This window comes from Bison bison, unplaced genomic scaffold (genome assembly GCF_000754665.1).
Source record: "Bison bison bison isolate TAMUID 2011002044 unplaced genomic scaffold, Bison_UMD1.0 scf7180017858024, whole genome shotgun sequence".
In the NCBI taxonomy this organism is placed as follows: Eukaryota; Metazoa; Chordata; class Mammalia; order Artiodactyla; family Bovidae; genus Bison; species Bison bison.
In genome coordinates this window covers 4931-6297 of record NW_011488597.1, presented here as the reverse complement: position 1 = coordinate 6297, position 1367 = coordinate 4931, and the positions used below count along the sequence as shown (strand labels likewise).

At 62.0% G+C, this 1367-nt stretch overlaps 1 protein-coding gene across 1 annotated transcript in view; it reads left to right on the top strand.

The window, feature by feature from the left end:
- LOC105004280 (cytochrome P450 11B1, mitochondrial-like) overlaps positions 1-531 on the top strand; it is a 4984-nt gene extending 4453 nt beyond the window's left edge. The window contains exons 3-4 of the mRNA XM_010861841.1: positions 89-286; positions 418-531. Of these exons, the coding sequence (XP_010860143.1) occupies positions 89-286; positions 418-531 (312 nt within the window). The remainder of the gene's footprint in view (positions 1-88; positions 287-417) is intronic.
- Positions 532-1367: the final 836 nt, after the last annotated feature.

Here is a 1367-nt window from a genome sequence, read left to right as displayed (position 1 = left end):
ACATCCCAGCTGGGGTGAGTGAGGCCCTGGAGCCCCGCCGAACTTCACCCAGGGGCCAGCTGACATTGGCCCCTTCCCGCTGCTGCAGACGCTGGTGAAGGTCCTACTCTATTCCCTGGGTCGAAACCCCGCCGTGTTCGCCAGGCCTGAGAGCTATCACCCCCAGCGCTGGCTGGACCGCCAGGGCTCTGGAAGCAGATTCCCGCACCTGGCCTTTGGCTTTGGCGTACGCCAGTGCCTTGGGCGGCGCGTGGCCGAGGTGGAGATGCTGCTCCTGCTGCACCATGTGAGTGGGCCGCGAGGGGCACGGGTGGACAGCCTGGCCGGGGACCCCTGGCTTCGTTCTGGGGCGCCCAGCCTCAGGGCCCTGGAAGGCAGGGCAGGCTGGGGCCAGGTGGAACCCTGCCTCTGTCCTAGGTGCTGAAGAACTTCCTGGTGGAGACACTGGAGCAAGAGGACATAAAGATGGTCTACCGCTTCATACTGATGCCCTCCACCCTGCCCCTCTTCACCTTCCGGGCCATCCAGTAGTCGTGTCAGCACACTGCTGGGCCACGCACGCTACAAGCCCTCTGCCGGACCCCGACCACACCTCTTTTCTCCTACAAGCCCTGACTTTTGAGTCACACCACTGTGCAGCCAGCACTTTGCACTCATGGAACAGCACAGGCCCCCGCGGGTCAGGCTTGCTGGCCTGTGCAGCAAGGCCAGGGCAGAGCTGGGGATGAACCTTGGTGGCAGGTCCTGGTCGCATGCCCAGTCCCACCAGCTCTTTCTCCAGCAAGGAGCGCTGTCTGAGGGCCCTTGACCCCAGTCACCCCAGCACTAGCCCCAGGCCCCTCGTGTGGCCATCCAAGTGATGGGCCTCAGACTGTACCGTCTGCCTCCCTGTCCAGTCTGTATACCTCCTGTGCTCAATTCTGCTCCAATGCAAGAGCTGACAACTTGGGCGTGCCCTGTCCTGATGGCTGCCATTTCAAGTGCCGTCCCCTTTGCCTCCAGAGCTCTGGCATGGACTTGCCTTCAAGCTGGGCTGTTATCTGTCTACCTAGCCTCTTGGGCTCATCCTGGCAGTGCCAGTCGTCTGGGATTGTGGCTGAAGTGCCCAGCCCAGGCTTGGACAGGCAGGTGGTGAGTCAGGTTTCCTAGAAGAGACGCTGCCAAAAGCCAACCTGGACATCAGGGTCAATGATACTCATCTGAGAGCACGAGGGATGGTGAACCCCTCTGGCACGAGGCAGGCCGGCCATAGAGAAGCCTCTAGAAGAAGGGTGTGGGGCCACCTCTCACTCCCTTCAGTAGAGCCAGTCTGAAGTGCCCACTACCCTCTCACAGTGACCCACAGTGACCCACAGAGGGACCACCCT